Below are 17,191 nucleotides of genomic sequence, written 5' to 3' on the forward strand. Positions count from 1 at the left end.
GACCTGTCCAAAATACGGAAAGCTTTTTCTCCATGGTCACCCTCTGACATCAAACTTTGCCATCTGGCAGAGATTCAGAAGGACAGATGAGAGGGCCAGAAGGAAAAATATGCTTATCATGCAAGATACCACTGCTTCTGCCGAGTGCAATATGCATTTAACAGGAACGGGGGAGAGGATGCACAGCTGCCTCTCTGTTTCAACATTACGGTTGTATCCAGTTCTAGGGACTAACTGTAAAACAATTTACAAGGCCTTTTCCCCACAAGAAATTAATGGATAGTTTTAATTTATAGAACCCGCTCTCAAAGATCTTAGATAAGGAGGTGCCAGTTTCTTACTAAAATTTACATGAGAAACTGAGATTTATACCATGTAACTGAGGAAAGTGAGTTAGGAATATAGTTACACTATGTTCACTCTACAGTCTAAGGGGAGAGATAAGAGGATAAATTTTCAAGAAGACATTTCAGATCTTAGGTGGGTTAAAATGCCCTCTGAAGGTGCATCTCTTCTGATAAAGAAGCCCCCAGGATAACAAGATGGGCTCACTGCTTAGGGGAGGCAATTAAAGTGGGATGGATCTGCATTAGAAATCTGACAAATACCAGAACAATGGTAGCACTGGAAAAAAAAAAAAAAAAAAAAAAAAGCAGAAATGTATCTATTCCCAGTCCAGAGTCCTTTTAGCTTTGCAACCTGCATTAATATAACACAGATTTGTTTTGTATTTTGTCTGCTTCTATACCCTTTTTGTGCACAAAACATCACACTGTTTCAGTAAGTTTCTCACAGAGGAAAGACTATACAACTGGAAAAGATAACTGCCATGAAAGCAGCTACATCTTTAAATTATAGCTTTAAGGCAAAAGATGGGAAAGTTCAGAGACTTTCTGCTACGCATTTGTTTAATGCCTAGAAAATTAAAATGGCTCTTTTCACAATCAGTCTGTGAACCTAACCCTCAGCTTTGCACTGCTCCTAGTCAGTTCACTGGAAAAACTGACAGCTTAATAGACCTTGGTGTGAAAAATGAGGCTTTTAGCCACATATTTATTTGGCATTATCTATTCAGCAAACACCTGCAATACCAATGACTTCTTAGAAGTAAAAGGTAAACCAAAATCTCCTACTTTAACATGTGCTGGATTTCCCACTTAGGAGGCTATAAGGAATACATATACAACTAGATTCACTACCATTTTTGAACCAAAGAGCAAAAGTTACAAGCCTAAATCTGAATTTTGTTATCTAAAAAGAAGTTACTAGATTTAAAGAGACTCCGGGTATGAAGAACGTCATAATGGGAGCCAGCTTTGTCTGGTCCTTTGTGAACTTGGCTTTAAAAATTCTTACCTAGTCATTTTTAGACTCTTTCCTTTCAACAGATCAGCCACATAAAATTAGCATTACCACTACAAAAATCTAGCATTTCATTAAACAAATCTATCAGAAGATGTTTCTAAATGGCACAGGAGTAGTCCACATTGGATCAGATTGAGACTTTTTAATTTTTGGTGTTGATTTGATTAATAAAATATGGCCTCAAAAGCATTTCTTTATCTGAGAGGTAAGATGAAAAAATGGTATAAAAACAGAATCAACATGTCTTTATAAACTAGCTCCAAGACAGAGTGGGTCAAAATGGCATTAATGGCAGCCCACAGGTTGCATTTGGCTCAAGATTCAATTCCTCTCAGCCTCAGAGGCGGAAAATGAGATGAGGACAGTGCACAAAACCCAGTATTCAAGGATCTCCTTCTGCCTAGGCATAGCATGATGTGTTAAGGGCGACAAGAGGGTTACACAAGAAGCACACGCGCAGCCAGACATTTAGATGGAGGGGTTCCTGCCATGCCCATGTGAATCACAAGCTGCGATCCAAAACTGGAATCTGATCTCCACCACAGGGGAGTATGGAAAGTTAGCTCTTTCTGTCACTCTGAAGTCACTGTGAAATATATGAATGAATTGTAATAACATTTTATGCTCTTCAATATTTTGTAAATGAATACAAAATATATGTAACTGCAAATCTAAATATAGTCCCTTACAGCTAACAGAAATCAACTAAGTAAGTAATTCAGGGAGGGAGGGAGAAAAAAAATTCTAAAAACATACAAAAAACAGACTTCACTTACTAAGATTCTTCTGTATGGCAGTAATATTTTATTTTAGAGTGAAGCTTTCTTTAAGAAGCCCCATAAAGTTGGTGTTAATAGTTGTACTGAAACATAGCCTAGTTTGTCTGTGAAAGTAAAGTACAAATTAAAAGAAAATGTATTTACTTCTCGAATTTCTTCACCCCATACTGTGTGGACCCCAAATGGCATGATGTCCAACAAACAATTTCATAACTAAAAACAAGTTTATAGTTTGATTTAAAATTTTAAGTGTACTTAAAACCAATGAAAGATGAGGAACCAAAAGCCAAAGAGAATAGTCATTTTTTTAATCATGTAACAGCAGTGCAAACACCCGTACAATGTATCATCCCTTATCTAAAGGAAGCACATTCCACTCCTGCAGGGTACTTCATCCTCCCTTTCCAGCCTTGATTTTTTTTGTTGAGATTGTCAGCAAGCCTGCCAACTTTGTGAATATTCTTAGGAATGTGGAGCCTTATTTCCCTCCAGAATGAACTGAGGCAACCAACTCATTTCACTCTAGGGCATCAGACACAAACAATCACACGCTAACACAAACAGGAGCAGAACAAATAGCAAGCCTTTTTCTCCACGTCCATAAGAAATGAGTGCTTTCTCCAAGTTATATACTTTTACTATTAATAAAACTACTTTTTTCCTGACTGAGCAGGCCTAGACTTTAGAAAGAAAGATGGTAGACACTGAATAAAACAGGTAACGCAAAGTGTAAAATCAGTCCAAAGCCATGTGAAATCTGAACACCAGTAATGGAGGTGAGAGCTCTCTTTAAGGCAAATTCTCAAAACACATTCACTGTTCTTCAGAAAGATCAATAAGCGGTCAATTGCAAAGAGCGCAGATTTTGGTAACAGCTTCCAATGACACTTAACAGGGTACTTTTAAGCTAGTTTTTACAGGCCTCTTTGTCTTGGTACTGGTTTTAGGACAACAATTTGATCAAATCCAAAATAACAACAGATAGAGAAGGAGCACTGAAAGGGAGAGGGATAATCCTGTTCTTACTGCTGTTATTGAAATACATACTTTTGTATAGCCTAGAAGAGAGTATCCCACTGGGATTTCTAGAGATTAGTGGACTCGGAAGAGAGAATATATGAACTCCCAGATACGTAACACCAGTGCTGTCAAGAGCATAACGCAAACAAATGGGGGGCGGGGGGGAAGCATGGGGGAAAATCCGCTCAATCTCCTTTCGTCATAGCAATATTAGGGATTATTTAAAACAATAGCAGATTTCTTTCAGATGGAAGTGGTTTTCAAGTTGCAAGCATACTTTTGATTGCGTTTATAAAGTCTAAGTCTATAGCATGCATCAGACAAATTAAGTAATTCAAATTAATAATAGAGTTGCTGATTTGCTAACCTTTTTAATCCTTTAATTTACATGCTGAAATACATTTTAAAAATGGATTTTTAATACTTAAACACATTCACACTGGCAACTTTAATACGCTGATGATGTGATAGGTTAAAGTGTTTCAAGGAGAACATATGGGTCTCTTGATGCTACATTTTGAAATTGCCAAATACATATCCTTGCAAGACAGAAGTAGAAATTAGAGTCTAAGATCTACATTGAGACTGAACCAGACTGTCTTGAAACAAACAGGAAATCCAGATTTTTAAGGCCAGAAGGGACCGCTATGATTGCCAAACTAACTTCCTGCACAAAAGAGCCTGTAAAATTTCATCCCAAAATTCCTGCAGCAAATATTTTGTAACTAAACTGTAGTGAAACATCTGGCTTAGAAACATTGAAAATCACCTAATTCAGAGTCAAGACTTAAAATCCACAAAGACACTGTTTAAAATTTCATGCTGTAAATTATAATACATAAGCCTCACAGTAGACCAGGGTGACATGTTTACAGCAAAATAGGATGAATTATAAGGATATTATTTAGGGATGATACACCTCCATACATGTTCCCAACTGTACTATACATGACTATAATTGCATCAATGACAGTATGATTTATTAAACCATTTCACAGTTTTAAAAATATTTCTACACTGCCATCTGTTAAAATACAATCACAAAATCCCATTCATTGTCTTCAGTTTGAAAATAATTCTAGCAATTTATATGTTTTTACTGTTATTTACATAGTAAACGTTGATTCATAGCTCATACAGAAGGGATATTCCTACGAGGAAAAGGATGAGAGGTCTGACTCTATCCCCATATCTGTTGTGAAACATTCACTTTTTGTTCTTTCCCCCATATTTTGGTATTACCAGATTAGGAGGCTTCAAGTTCTGGATAGATGAGCTGAGTGGAAAAGGATCTTTTACCATTTATTCTTTTAGCATGTTTGAAAATCTTAAATAACATCCTAAATTAGTGTCATGTTTGCAGGGAATCAGAAATAGCATAAGGTCTACAAGTGTTTTCTACCCTCATATGTTCCCCAATTCTTGTTTGAACACTGGAAACCACATTTTCCAAAGCTGCTGCTACACTTGCTGTAATCAAACTCGAGGACAGAACAGGCAAAACATAAGGCTGATTGTCCAATTTTTCCAATGCTGCCATACTATAGGCAAAATATATATTAATTTTATATTGTATTAAAGCATGGAATTCTAAGTTAAAATCACATTTTACTAAAATCACGTTGAAACCACCTTCATATTGGAAAATAAAACTCTTGAAAATTTTATTTAAAATCAGCCTTGAAACTTTGTTTTGTTATTTATTTATGCTTCTACATTAGCCATCGGCTAATGTTTATTCACCAAACAGGTAAAGAATAGACAATAGCCTAAAATCATGCTTTTAAAATTCATTAGCATTTGTAAAAGAGGTTTCTCACAATATCAAATGCCAAGATATTCTCTTGGTGTCTGTTTAAGATCCGTGATGTCTGATTTTTATAAAATATGTATTTAAGGCCAAATTTGACATAACAAGTCTTAAAACATGACACAAATGCTTTTTAAATAGATTACTATAAGTGCACAGATTTTTCTCCCATTTTCAGCGCAAAAGAAAAACAATTTCCATTCCCTATTCAAATACTTTTAATTTCAAATTGTAAGTATGAGAAAAATACAATCTAACAAAATGTAGATGCAAAATGAGATATGAAGCTTCATAGCCCACCTTTCTTCTTGACTGGCATTCTTCTTCCTACTTCTGAGACTGGTTGCAAGCACTTATTTACAGATACAAACGACGTACCACCGGAACACTTTGCGAGGTCTATCTATTGCAAAACACTTTTACAGTTCAGTTATGAAATGCAGCTTGAATCTTCATTTCTACCAGCACTTGCCGATTCCTTGCATTGAGCTTCCGATGCTTCCCACAAATAAGAAAAAAAAAGGGGGGGGGAGAAGCTTTTTGAATTTTTTTAAGAGAGGTTTTCAATTTCTTTAAAATATATTTGAATCTATAAAAATACAAGAGAAAGTGTTCCTTGATAGTAAAAAACTCTATTATAACTCCTCTTCTGGCAGCAAAATTTGAAAATTAAAAGATTTTATGTAATACAATTAAGGCACAGTCCATCTCTAGGCAGCTGTCTTAATACTCCACCTTTACATGCTCAAAAATGTATTATTTGCAGGACAAAAACTCCCAAATAATCCAAATAAGGAGGAAGACAAAAACAATCCAAAGTGACTCTTTAAACTTCTTTCACTTCTTGAATGAATTTTGCTAGCTATGTATTAGGTGACTACACATCAGACGGAAAAGGTCCCTTTTTCCTCACCAGACAACAGCCTTCAAATATCACCCTCTTACCCAGCAGAAGTCACTGGCCAGTCACTTTCATTTTTATTATATCCAAGCCACCCAGCCTTAACGGTCTTTAATGTCCCTCTGATCCTCCCATGTATTAAAAGAGAGGATTGGAAAGGAGGAAAGCAATCCCTTGACCTGGAATTATTAAAGTGACAGTGCTGCTCACTGGGCACTTTGGCAGATTGCTTTATACTAGAGTCATTTACTTCATGCCATTTCTTCCCTTGCAAAGCGGTCACCTCGTGAAAGAGGAGTAAGGAGAGTTAGGAACAGAGCTTCACAAAAGGTTCATTTTCAGGGATAATGAAGTGTTAATGAGATAAAAAAAAGCAAGCCATGAGATCAGTCCAGAGTTTCCCACTCAGAGGCGCAGCTGGTTGCCTTCAATACGAGCCTCTCTCTCCCCCTTTTTCTGGAAGAAGAAGAAAAAAAAAAAAAGAGAGAGAGAAACAGCAAAGGGATAGATTTCCCTCATCTAGCTTGTTAAGAAAAAGTATGAAAACGGTGCGCGAGCTCCAAATGCTTGCCTTCCCGCACGAGGAGCTGCGATGCACATGGCAGGACTTTGCTTTGCATCCTCTTCCTTAGGAGACGGCAACGGCATTTGTGTGGAAGGAGGGAAAAGGGGGGGGGGGGAGAGGGAGGGGGCGGCCCTGCGCTGCTCCTTCACGCTCCCAACCGAGAGCGGCCTCTGCCTCGCCGCCGGGCAGGAGGGGGGCTGCCTGCTGCCTGCCGCTGGCTGAGGCGGGACAAGGCGGAGGGGGCCGGCTGGGGGGACGAGGAGGGGCTGCAGGTGGACTGGGGGGGGGGGGGAGCTGAAGGAGAAGGGACGGTTTTTTCCCGGGTGGCAGCGGCAGAGGGGCGGGAGCGACAGCGGAGGGGGCGAGGAGGGGAGAAGGGGGGAAGGCAGCTGCCACCGTGGGGGTGAGAGGGGTGGAGAGGGGGGCTGGATGGGGGCAGGATGGAGAGCACAGAGGAGCCGGCGGAGGGGGAAGGGGGCGGCAAGGCCGGGCCGGGCTGAGGGCAGAGGGGCGGCCGCAGGCAGCGCCCGCCGGGGGATGCCGAGGCCGGGCTAAGGGGGAGGGAGGGTCAGCGGGTTACCCCGAGGGCTGAGCCTCCCCCCCATCGAAGGCTCCTCGCTCCGCTAGGGGGAGTCCCCGCGTCCCGGCCTCCGGCTGCGCGATCGCCGCTCAGCGCCGTCGCCATGGAGGGGCCGCCGCCGCCGCCGTCCGCCTCCCCTAGCAACGAGCACCCGGGCCGGGCGCTGACCCGCCGCCCGCAGCCAATCGGGAGCCGCCGTGCTGCGCCGGCGGGGAAGGCCCAATCAAAGACGCCCTCTGAAGGCCTGGGTCATGTGGGTAGGTCAAGATGGTGGCCTCCGTGGAGGGAGCGTCTGCTGGGTGGGGCCATGTTGTAAGCTCGGCGGGAGCGGCGAGGCCGTTGGGGCCTGCTCGGTAAGAGCGGGCGGCCGGGCGGCCGGGGGAGCGAGGCCGCGCCGTGCGCTGGGTCACCGGCCGCAGCGGGGCTCCGGCGGGGCGGGCAGCTCCTGGGGACGAGCCGGGGCCGGGGGCAGCGCTGGCTGCGGCGGCTCCGCGGGGTCCCGGGCGGCGCCACGGCCCCGGCCCGCCTGAGGACTCAATGCTGCCTTTAAGCCAAACCTTTATGCTGTCTGACCTGGGTTACGTCCTTGGCCGAAAACGTCAATTAAAAAAATATATATTAAAAAAAAAAAATCATGGGTTATGGGGGTCAAAAAGGAAAGCGTAAATATCTTAAGGTTTGGTTTTTCTTAAAGTTGCTGTTTGCCCGTTAAGTCAGTTTAAGCGTCCGCGTCCTTCCGTGTGTGGCCGACGCCAGGCTTGGCGTAGCGCGAGGTGGTCCAGCCGAAAGCAGGAAAAAAAAAGGAAAAAAATTAAGGAAAAAAAAAAAAGTAGTTCATTCCTCTGAGCAGTTTTGACGTGGGTGAATTTTTGGCTCTAAACTGCCGTACGGCCGCAGGGTTGGGGCCGTCTCTTGCGGGAGAAGGGGGCAGCGGGGTCTGGAGGCCGAGGGCCGCAGCCGGTGCTTCAGTCGGCTTACAGCAGCTATCAAACGCAGCTGCAGCGTGCCTGGCTAAAAAAACGACTCGGTGGTGCTCGTGCAGTCATATGTTTCGTAACCTTCTGCAGCCGGATCGTGTCCTTTACGGCCAAAAGCTTTGCCCGTGAAAAACAGGAGGAACGTTATGATTGCGTAGTCCCAAAAGACTATAAACGTTTACTTGATATATATGGTTGCTGTGTAACTTTGGTTACGTTTGTTTGTTTGCTCCTTATGATCCAGGACTTCAAGATGACAGGAAAAGAGTTTCTTGAACTCGGTTCTCTACAGCAAAGTCTGCACTTGGAAAAATTAAAGCGGATGGAAATCATGCTAAAGTTGTTTAATGAGCTTCCCAAAAAAGATCAGTAAGTGCTGGTAAAATAAATGAAGATAAAAGCATCAAACGTTTTAGGTCTTTTGGAGGCTTTTCTCTCCCCTTACTCTTGTATTGCAAGTATTCCATGGAGTTACAAAAATACTGAATTGCAAAGATGCTTAATTATTGACCAGAACATAAAACAAACTTTGCATTTCTAAATATGGTTAGCTCACTGTCATCTCTGGTGTTGCTCAGTTGGTTTCTGGCAGGGGATCCCCAGTGCTTAAGGTTCTGGGATTGCTGATTAGCCCTCACTGGCTCTGAGCATTGATACAGTGCTATTATTAGCTAGAGCTAATAAATATTCCAGGAAACTGGAATGTTGGAGAGCATAAGGCAGATACCTGTGTGGTTCTGCAGGAGTCGTGTTGTGTCCAGCATCGCCAGGTAAGCATAGAGCTACTAGTTTCTGCATCCCGTTCTATGCTGCTCCCCGTTCCAGGAACGTGATGCTGAGGTATCCAGGTGGTGGTATAAGAGTCAACCAGGGTCCGGCAGGCTTGTTAGCAGGGGATCTGCACAAAAGACAGCTAAATGCCTTCCATCACCTCACAAACAATGTTTGTGTGTTTTATGGTACTGCATTTGACTGCAGCTGATTCTGCGGTCCGAGACCTAGCTGGCTGTATAAGGAGCTGGTTGTACACATGTATCTTGGATAGACTTTGTACGAATGGTTTAGTTATAGGAAGCATTTTTTTTAGTAGGACCAAATTGCTGGCTAAGCAAACTACAGATAGTAACCTAGAGCCTTCCCACGCAGGTGAAAAAGAGCAGAACGCAGAGGCTTTATCCCACGCGTTGTGGTCAGTGGTGCAGCTCTGTGCAAACTACAGATAGTAACCTAGAGCCTTCCCACGCAGGTGAAAAAGAGCAGAACGCAGAGGCTTTATCCCACACGTTGTGGTCAGTGGTGCAGCTCTGTTAAGCTCTGCTGGGCTTACGTTCAGTTTTAGCACTTCTCCTTCCCCAGAACAGCCAGCGTGCTGGGGGGGAGGCAGAGACCTCAGCGGTGATGTGGTAGCTTTTTGATAGAGAGAACCCATGGTATGTAGGGTCTGGAGAGCCCTGGGAGAGAAATAGCTGCCAGAGGTATGGGCCTTTACTTGAAACTGCCCTGGCGGGACTTAACAGTTGGTACACCCAGAAGGGAGGTCGCCAGTGGCACAAAGGGAAGAGGAAGCATGCTAGAGTCAAATTTACAGACCTCTTGTTCACCAAAGCCCTTTTAATACTAGGGAGCTAGCATTAAAAAAAAGAAAAGTACCCTTGCCTGCCTTTCTTTCTTTCTTTCTTTTCTTTATTGCTGTGCAGCAGTTCTGCAGGTCAGTAAGCCTGGCTAGATTCTGTTGGTTCTGGATGCATTAATGTGCTCTGTTTTGGATTTTCAAATACACTGCTAAATTTTAATCTCAGTCTTCCACATGTATGTATATGCACTCGTGCATTCCACAGCCTATGACCGTAAATGTGCTATTAGAATAAAATGGCTCAGTTGCAGAAACTACTCTGGGGGACGGTCAGTGAATGACATCCAGTGCTGAAAAGACAATGATCTGAAAGGCAAATAGGCCCATTTCTTTAGGGGGGGGGGGGGGGGGGGAACCTAAATAAGAGCAAGAGAGGTGTTTGACCAGCCAAGTTCTTTTGCTATATAGCATCTTAATTAAATTATTAGTAGCTTATTTCATATTTGAAAATTTTATATATACAAAGAATTAAAAGTCTTTCCCTATTCAGAATGAAAGTAATTGATATAATTGATGTCAGATCCTTTTAATGTTTAGGTTTTGCAGAATAAGCTGCTAAATCTCTGAAGTCTTTTTTTATATAGTTTGTCAATGATTAATATTACTTTCAGCATTAGAATATGAAAGTGTTTTAAATTGGTGGATTTTAAAAATCATTTATTTTAAATGCTGAATGCTTTAGAGATTTTCATATTTGATAATTTTGCAAATAAATATGACATTTGGTCTAGGATACGTTTTGTGACCAGTTGAGCATTTTATTTTCTTCAGGGTTTTAGCCGTAAATCCAACTGATGACGTATTTTGACAACACGCTTTTACATAATAATATTGGCACAGCTTCAAAATCAGAATGCCTTCCAGTTAATTGCTTGCCTGGCAATTGTTCCCGTTCTGGGAATTTTAGATTTGTGGAAATTGAAGACTAAAGCAAAGAGTTGTTTCCATTAATCAGCTGATTGTGCCAGCTATACTGCTAAAAAATAGGAATGGAAACCATCCTTTTGCAAGTCAAATGAAATAAATCACAAACTGCTAATCAGGCTTGTAAAACAGGCACAAAAGCCTGCAGAGCCCTTAAAGATGATCTGCTAGCAGCTGCAGAGGTCTTTACTGAGTAAAGATCTGTTACCGTAGTTGTCCCACCTGATCTATTATAAGTTCTCGTTTTGAACCCAACTCTGTACTTGTGAGTAAGCAGACTGATTACTGGAACTAGTTTGGGTTTGGTAGTGTTTTAATTATTTCTGAGAAAAATGGTGATTAGGAGATATAAAGTTTCCGTTAGTCTTAGCAAAAATCTTGTAGAAAAGGCTTCTTGGATCCAAGATGCATTTCCTTCTGATATACTGTAACCTGTAACTGGGTGGTTACTTCAAATGTGGGAGACCCAAGCTCTGGTTCCCCATGTAGTTTGTATAAATTTATGCTCTTTCTAGGATAGAAAGAGAAAATGCCAAAGAACTTCTACAAAATGATATTTTTCTGACATGAAAAGAATAACAAACAGTTAATACAAGTGAAACACGCAGCTGGAGACTTGAAAGACTGACCTGCTAGCTTGGTGTTCTAAACAGTTGTGCAGAATGTGTGCGTTCATGTTAAATTGCTGCTTCAGATCCTGTGGATTTTTTTTTTTCTCCCACATACCATTACTGTTGTTTTTCTCTCCAGCACTGTGGTAGTAATACTAGCTAAAATAAGGGCTTAACATTTGGAACTCCATTGTACTAGATGCTGTACAAATATTTCAAAATTGCAAATCTTTAAGGAATCTAATAGAGCATGGATGCTCTATTAGAGCATCCCCCCCAGACATGTGGGTGGAGGAGAGGAAGAAGGTTGGAGATAAGGCTGCCAATGATGCAGTTACAGAAATGAGCCACTGCACAACTCTGATTCAGTTCAAAAGTCATTCTAGTGATCAGTTAATATATCTTCTGTTTACACAGTATTTATTTAACATAAACTTTGCTGGTGGCATAGTTTCTAGCAATCTTATTTAACTTGCGTGTTCATATTTGTTAAAACTTCTGTCTTTTGGCTTAGTAGTGTCAGAACAGATGGGCCGATGTGGGTAGACAAAAGGACAATGGAGGAAAAATCTGAACTGGGAAAAGAGGGCAGGGAGCTTAAATTTTCTTATCACGCAGTCTACTCTAACTTATGTCTCATGTGCCCTTCACATTGGTGGACTTACTTACATTTTGTAGCTAAGACTGCTTCTGCTATTTTTTCCTGTACGTTTTGTCTTTTTGTAGTATTTATAATGTAAACTCGAAGGCAGGTACTGCATTTTATCCTTCATACAGACGTTAGCATGTTTTGGGAGACACCGCAAGGTGATTAACTTCTGTGTCTGCTCTGTTGATAAAGTTCAGAGTACTGGAGCTCCGTGGAGGTTGAAGAGCCATGACATGAGTTAGTTTGAGGGGGAAGCTTTTTCCTGGGGCCGCACTGGGACCCAGCTAGGAATAAAGTGTGTCAGAAACAAACTTCACGCTTTCCTTTTCCACTTGTGTGGCAGTAGTACATGGGTATGTTTGTGTACACGCAAGTGCATATGCGCATGTATGCACACTCTTCTTGTCCTGACATTTTTTTGCTTGTGCTCTTCCTCTCTGTATCGCTCTATTTAAAGCAACAGGATTGATACCCAGCAGCAAGGGGCTATTAAGATGGGAGAAATTCCCTTTGCTGCACTCATTTCTGTGTGAAACATAGCAAGGTGCTTAGGAACTTTCTCTCTACCTTGCCTTAGGAGCACTGGACATAATGGTAGTTGTCAGTCTTTACCCTTTATACTCATTTGCTATTAGTAGTATAAAGCACTAACCTTGTCCCAGGGCTTAATATAAACACAGAAATATGTAAATCAGGATCCAAATTCCATTGCTTCCTGCATGCTTCTGCTTTTTCAGTTTCATTCAAAGTAGTTGAACTTCAGTAACAGGCTTGCTTTGTGTTGGGGCTTTTGAGCTTCCATAGTTTGTGCAGTGTTTATCTTCATTCCCTCAGCCGTATGAATGATGATTGCAAAGACCCATACGGTTTGAAATAGCAGATATTTCACATTGATATTTCTGCTTTACTTCCACATAAAAGGATATGGACCACTTAATTATGTAAGGAATCTCATCCCTGCAGCCCTGAAACACGAGACTGAATTACATCTACCCTTTCTTGTCACCCTTGCTAATTCTTTCTTGAACTGGGCAGCATTGAAAAATAGAAGGTATTAATGTCACTTCATTTCTGAAGCTTGTGTAATTCAGGCATATAGCAAAGGATGCTATACTGCTTGCTTTTGAAAGTAGTTCATCTCCATTTGGGATCTGCAAGAGGGTTGCATCTATTACCTCTTATTGTAGAATATTCAGAAATAGATTATAGCATTGAGTAAACCAAACTCTTCCATGGTTCTCAATTACTGAAGTTATCTTTCTCTTTTGTTTGTTTTTTTTTGTTTTCACAGGAACCTTTTTAATCATGGGTCATACTTCCTTGCAGGAAATTCAAGCTTATGTGGCTTAGCAGCAAATAATTTCTTCAGGCGCACCCTAAATATCACAAAGGCTCCCTTTATATCTGCTTTGCCAATGGCTGTTATACCGTTTCTGTCAACAACAGCAGTTTATGAAGTTTTTTTGCGTCAGCCTTTATTTTTAGGTAAAATTTCATTATTCATTGTTTTTAAAGGACATTGCTTTCTCTACATGATGTAACCCTAGAGGAGCGTTTCCTATTTCAACAGTACTTATCTTAAAGTGTTCTTTAAACCCTGCCTTGCAAAGCAAGGTTTTCAAGATCACAACAGTTCATCTAGTGCATTGGGTGGATGCAGGTTCTTCAAATTGTGAATGGGAAAGACGATACCTCTGTATGTGTATATATATGTGTACGTGTGCGTATTAAAAAGCAGATTTTTGTGATGTGCATCACTGATATTTCTACCATTTTTCACCTGAGAAAATCATGCAAAATTCATATTTGAACTGCAACAAGGCAGTTGAGTTTCTGCCATCTGTATGATTTCATTTGAAGGTCAATTATAGAGCAATAATTGGAATAACAGTAATTTTTTGCAAAAGATAGAGCTTTTTTTTTTTTACCTTTCTGAATGCCTGTTCAGCATGGACTTTACTGCCAAGTGCCTGTTTCCACATTGTTGCATACAGCTTAAGGCTGATGTGTAGGAACTATGTGGATATTGACAATGAAAATGTTTTATTTTGTCATGCAGGTGACCTAAACTGTGAAATCTGTGCTGTGGTCAGAGGAGGATTAATAGGGGCTGTTGTGGGTGGTGTCTATCCTTTTCTTTTGGCTCTTCCTGTGAATGCAAGCCTTGCAGCCAGGTATGTCTTATTAACTTGCAGTGAGTGAAATTGATTTATTTTGTCGAATCTTGGTTTGCAGTTTCAATCCTGCAGATTTTCATCCTGTGCACACCTCTCTTCTTGTAGATACTTAGTACATGGAAGAGGATTTGTATTAAATTAACTCGTCTAATTACAGAGCAAAGTTCACAAAAGCTACGCTAACAATCAAACCTCCAAAGCGAAACTCAATCTGCAAACTGAGACATACTGTAAAGCGTGTGAGATTAGCTGGAACCTTACAACCTAGTCATGATGCACATGGCTGTGTTAAATTGTAACTACCACCCTTGAAAGCGAGAAAGATTGTTGCTTAGTGCTGTTTGGCTGGAGAGCTGAGAAACACTCCAGCTTCAGAGCAGCATCCAGTACCCAAACTCTATGGAAAGTGTAATTTTGCAGATCTGGTCAGGGCATAGGGAGGGAAGGTTAGAGCTGCTGTCCCAGTAAGTGATCGGCTGCATTGCAGGAGATACTTTGTAGAATTTATCTAGAGAGGGAATTGGAAACATCCATGCAGTCTGACAGTTAAAACCAAGTATAAAACAGTATTTAGAGTCATGTAGCATTCTTGCAGGCATATTTACAGTGAAACAGTGACATATTTACAAATGTATGGCTGTTATTTTTGGCTCAGTATCTGAAGGGCTAGTCACAACTTCCTGTAAAATAAACTTATTTGTCCAACAGACAAATTATTTAATATCTTTTAAATAGCAGATTGCCCATAAAGCAGAAATACGTATCTTTGAACCAGGAGAGCATTTCCTAGTAAACAGAATGGTGACCCAGCTATACTAACCACACCTCTGTGGCTCCAGACAAATATCTCCACTTCTGTCATCCCACTTCCCGAATAAGTTTTCTCTGAAGTATTCGAAGGATTAGCTTGTGAGGTACTTCATCAGTGTAATAGTTCAGTGTTATGGAGAATAAGAACTGATTTAAGTTCAGGTTGTCTTTCCAAAGTGCTGAAACAGTAATGGATCTCAGTACCACCAGCTAAATTTAAGTTGGGAGAAGGAGAGTGAATATCTACTTAATCATTTCTGATGACTTTAATTTTAAATACTAATGTTTAAGTTGGATAAAAACAGTAAGTTCTTATCATTGTTTATGTTGTTTAGGTATTCTTCAGCTCCCTTGCCAGGGAAAGAGAATCTGTTACGCTTCTGGCACAGAGCTGCTCAACCTGTCTTTAAAAAGATGAGTTTTGGTATACTTGTACAGCTTCTAACTGGAATTTACCTTGCCACTAAACATCATGGAATATATGTCCAAATGCTGCAGCAGGTAAAACCTAGCAGGGATCCTGAAACGTTGGAAGCCTGAAGTTGAACAAAAAACCTCCCCGTTGCCTTGAATCAGTAATCATAATAAACAAAGAAAGAAGTTGTTGCTTGCTGCCTTTTTTTTTTCTTTTAGTAGAAAAACAAAATTAAGACTTCACATTAATGTTCTTTTCAGCTCTAAACTTACATGCAAATTAAGTTTGTTACCATGCCCTGCTTAGTATATACAATTTAGTAATAGATCTATAAGGACAGGTGTTTCCATTGGAAATGGAAAAAAGCAGTCTATTTAAAGTGATGCTAAATCTTCTGGAAACTGTAAATGAGGATTACTGAAAAAGGGTATTTCTCATCATATTGCAAACCACAGTAACTTGTTTTCTAAAAAAAAAAAAAGGAAAAGCAGATTCAGTCGAGGTTTTTCAGATTCTGAAGAATATCTAGAATATTTTCTCTCTGAGCTTTCCCCCATTCTGCTAGCTTCTAGTTTTCTCTGTGCTCCGACCACAAAATTACCCTGCTTAGGCTATTTCAGGTAACCCACAGAGCAGTCAGAAATCATACTTGTATGTCAATGACTTCCCAGCTAGGAAAAGATAGTAGGGTGTGGACGAGTTTGGATGAAGCTTATTTGATATGCATGAACTATTGCTGACTAGTAGAAGCAGTCTCTTTCATAGAGCTACTGCAACTTACTTGGTACCATTCCTATGTAATTGTGCAAGTTAAGAAAATTAAACTGTTAAGCAAGCATGCATTTAACTTTCTTAAAGCTTTCCTTTTTGACTGCAGTAAGTGAGCCCACAGGCTTTGTGCACAGCTTCAAAACTTAACTAATGCTTATATGAGGCTTATATGAGGCACATAGGCCAATCAGGCTTTGTATCATGAAATAGCAATTAGCCATTTGAATTCCTTAAGTGTTTACAAGGAACACTTCAATGACTTATTTTTGTGGTTAAGGTAACAGCATTGAAACTATTGCTTTGTAATAGTAGGTTATTACTTCATCAGGTGAGTGAATGGAGGAAACTAAATAGTAGGAGAATACTGAAGTCCCAGCATTGGGCACACTTGTATATATTACAAATTTCATGATTACTGATAATTTAAAAAATTGTTTTCAAATCTTGCTTACAGAAGTGCAAATGCTAAAACAAGATTTTATGGAATTAAGAAATACATATACTGAAATAAAGTAAGCTGTTATGAGCTAGACAACTTCAGATTAAGCATTTGGCTTTTGCAGTGTTTTTTAAGGAAAACATACTGAAATTTTTTTACAGACAAAATATTTTGTTTCCAATATTATAATTTGGAAGTTTTGCTAGCTTACACTTTCTAAAGTTAAAGCTGCTACAAAACAGATTGAGAAAATCTCAGTATTGATGCTTGAGTCCTCAGTGAACAGATAACATCTTTTCAATTTGAAAAGAGTTAGCACATAAATTTATATCAAGCAGCAAATAAAGTCTAGCCAGAACAAACTTTGTCCTTCCAACCGGTTTCATTCAAAGAACAAAAATGAACAGTTTGGTTAATATGAGTATTTAACTATATATTGTTAAGACATTAAAAAATGGGCTACACTGCTTTTACAGAGTATGATTTTCAAAACCATCTGCCATTCCATGTGCTATTTTTGATATCAGTTCAAGTGATAATTATTCTGAGTAGTCAAAATGCAAGCTGTGATATTTAATGATCTGATTCAAACCATGGTATTTTTTTTTAGATCTTAAGTTCTTGGAAAGGGTGAAAGGTTGAGAAGTTTGTGTGTAACAGGAAGAAATTCACATTACTCAGCATCTCTGCATAAGTTACAAAGACTATTTACTTCCAGCAGAACTGATGAATACACAAACTGCAAGTATTTTTTTATTAAGTGTT

The 17,191-nt window shown here is 40.2% G+C and overlaps 2 protein-coding genes across 13 annotated transcripts in view; one reads left to right on the forward strand and one right to left on the reverse strand.

Annotated features, from left to right (window-relative positions):
- Window positions 1-7,178, reverse strand: part of DLG2 (discs large MAGUK scaffold protein 2) — a 1,033,288-nt gene extending 1,026,110 nt beyond the window's left edge. For 9 of the 12 annotated variants that reach the window (XM_068930588.1, XM_068930583.1, XM_068930587.1 and 6 more), the window contains exon 1: window positions 5,275-6,519. In XM_068930588.1, the coding sequence (XP_068786689.1) occupies window positions 5,275-5,293 (19 nt within the window). In that variant the 5' untranslated portion in view covers window positions 5,294-6,519. Of the gene's footprint in view, window positions 1-5,274; window positions 6,536-7,020 lie in introns of those variants that run through there. The other 3 variants (XM_068930581.1, XM_068930580.1, XM_068930592.1) reach the window with 3 other exon arrangements.
- Window positions 7,179-7,247: 69 nt separating this feature from the next.
- Window positions 7,248-15,401, forward strand: LOC104145297 (transmembrane protein 126A). The gene is made up of 5 exons (XM_068930602.1): window positions 7,248-7,373; window positions 8,242-8,366; window positions 13,106-13,299; window positions 13,874-13,988; window positions 15,137-15,401. Exons 1-5 carry the CDS (start codon window positions 7,272-7,274, stop codon window positions 15,339-15,341), a joined length of 741 nt encoding a protein of 246 aa, XP_068786703.1. The 5' UTR covers window positions 7,248-7,271; the 3' UTR covers window positions 15,342-15,401.
- Window positions 15,402-17,191: the final 1,790 nt, after the last annotated feature.

Source organism: Struthio camelus, chromosome 1 (genome assembly GCF_040807025.1).
Source record: "Struthio camelus isolate bStrCam1 chromosome 1, bStrCam1.hap1, whole genome shotgun sequence".
In the NCBI taxonomy this organism is placed as follows: domain Eukaryota; kingdom Metazoa; phylum Chordata; class Aves; order Struthioniformes; family Struthionidae; genus Struthio; species Struthio camelus.